General features: G+C 55.0%; 1 protein-coding gene across 1 annotated transcript in view; it reads left to right on the forward strand.

Moving 5' to 3' along the window:
* The first annotated feature begins 810 nt into the window (after positions 1-810).
* Positions 811-1,096, forward strand: part of LOC104986915 (keratin-associated protein 5-6) — a 732-nt gene continuing 446 nt past the window's right edge. The window contains exon 1 of the mRNA XM_010837634.1: positions 811-884. Within this exon, the coding sequence (XP_010835936.1) occupies positions 811-884 (74 nt within the window). The remainder of the gene's footprint in view (positions 885-1,096) is intronic.

Below are 1,096 nucleotides of genomic sequence, written 5' to 3' on the forward strand. Positions count from 1 at the left end.
CTCTGAGTTCCCTGTCTCCTGAGTTCCCCATCCTTCTGAGTTCCCTGTCTTCCTGAGTTTGCTCAAACTCACATCCACTGAGTCAGCGATGCCATCCACCCATCTCTCCTCTGTCACCCCCTTCTCCTCTTGCCCTCAGTTTTTCCCAGCATCAGTCCATTTACCAATGAGTCAGATGAGGGAATTGGGGCTAGATCCTTCTTATTTGGATATTAAAGGAAAGGGCATCCCCAGAGAACTGACAGAGGCTCTGGTAAAAAGAGGCAAAACTACCGACATACTTGTTCATGCCTAGAAACCAAACAAAAGCCATCTTCAGATGACAGGATTACAGGCAATCTGCTTTCTTCTCTAGTTTTCTTTTTTAACTGTTTCCAGTAAAGACCAAGAATGATCTTTAAACTCTACTCGTGTAAGATTAACACTGTCAGGGAGAAGCCAACACAGCAAAGGTAATAGCACCTGAGTAGGCTCTGTCATCTGAGGTCAGCAGAGAGGCCAGGGGACTAGTGCCCTGGAGGCCCTGGGGAAGCGCCGAAGCCTGAGGTCCTAAATACAGGGGCCAAGAAAAAGGGGGAGAGGACAAAGAGGGAACAAAGAAAGTGGATGCTTCCTCCTGAGCCAGGAGGAAGAGACAACAGGGCTATAAAAATCATAAAAACAGCCACAAGGAAGTGAGCATGTGCCCAGCATCACACCTGACCCTGCACAGGTATATAGAGGCTCCTGGCCCAGGAGACTGCACACCTGAGCACCTTCTCTCTCTCCACCTGCTCCTCTGACCTACTCCACCCTCAACCCACCAGAACCATGGGCTGCTCTGGCTGTTCCGGAGGCTGCGGCTCCAGCTGTGGGGGCTGCGGCTCCAGCTGTGGGGGCTGCGGCTCCAGCTGTGGGGGCTGCCGCTCCAGCTGTGGAGGCTGTGGCTCCTGTGGGGCTGTGGCTGCTGTGGGGGCTGTGGCTCCAGCTGCTGTGTGCCCGTCTGCTGCTGCAAGCCGTGTGCTGCTGTGTGCCAGCCTGCTCCTGCTCCAGCTGTGGCAAAGGGAGCTGCGGCTCCTGTGGGGGCTCCAAGGGGGGCTGTGGCTCGGGTGGGGGG

Source organism: Bison bison, unplaced genomic scaffold, assembly GCF_000754665.1.
Source record: "Bison bison bison isolate TAMUID 2011002044 unplaced genomic scaffold, Bison_UMD1.0 scf7180017864080, whole genome shotgun sequence".
Taxonomy (NCBI): Eukaryota; Metazoa; Chordata; class Mammalia; order Artiodactyla; family Bovidae; genus Bison; species Bison bison.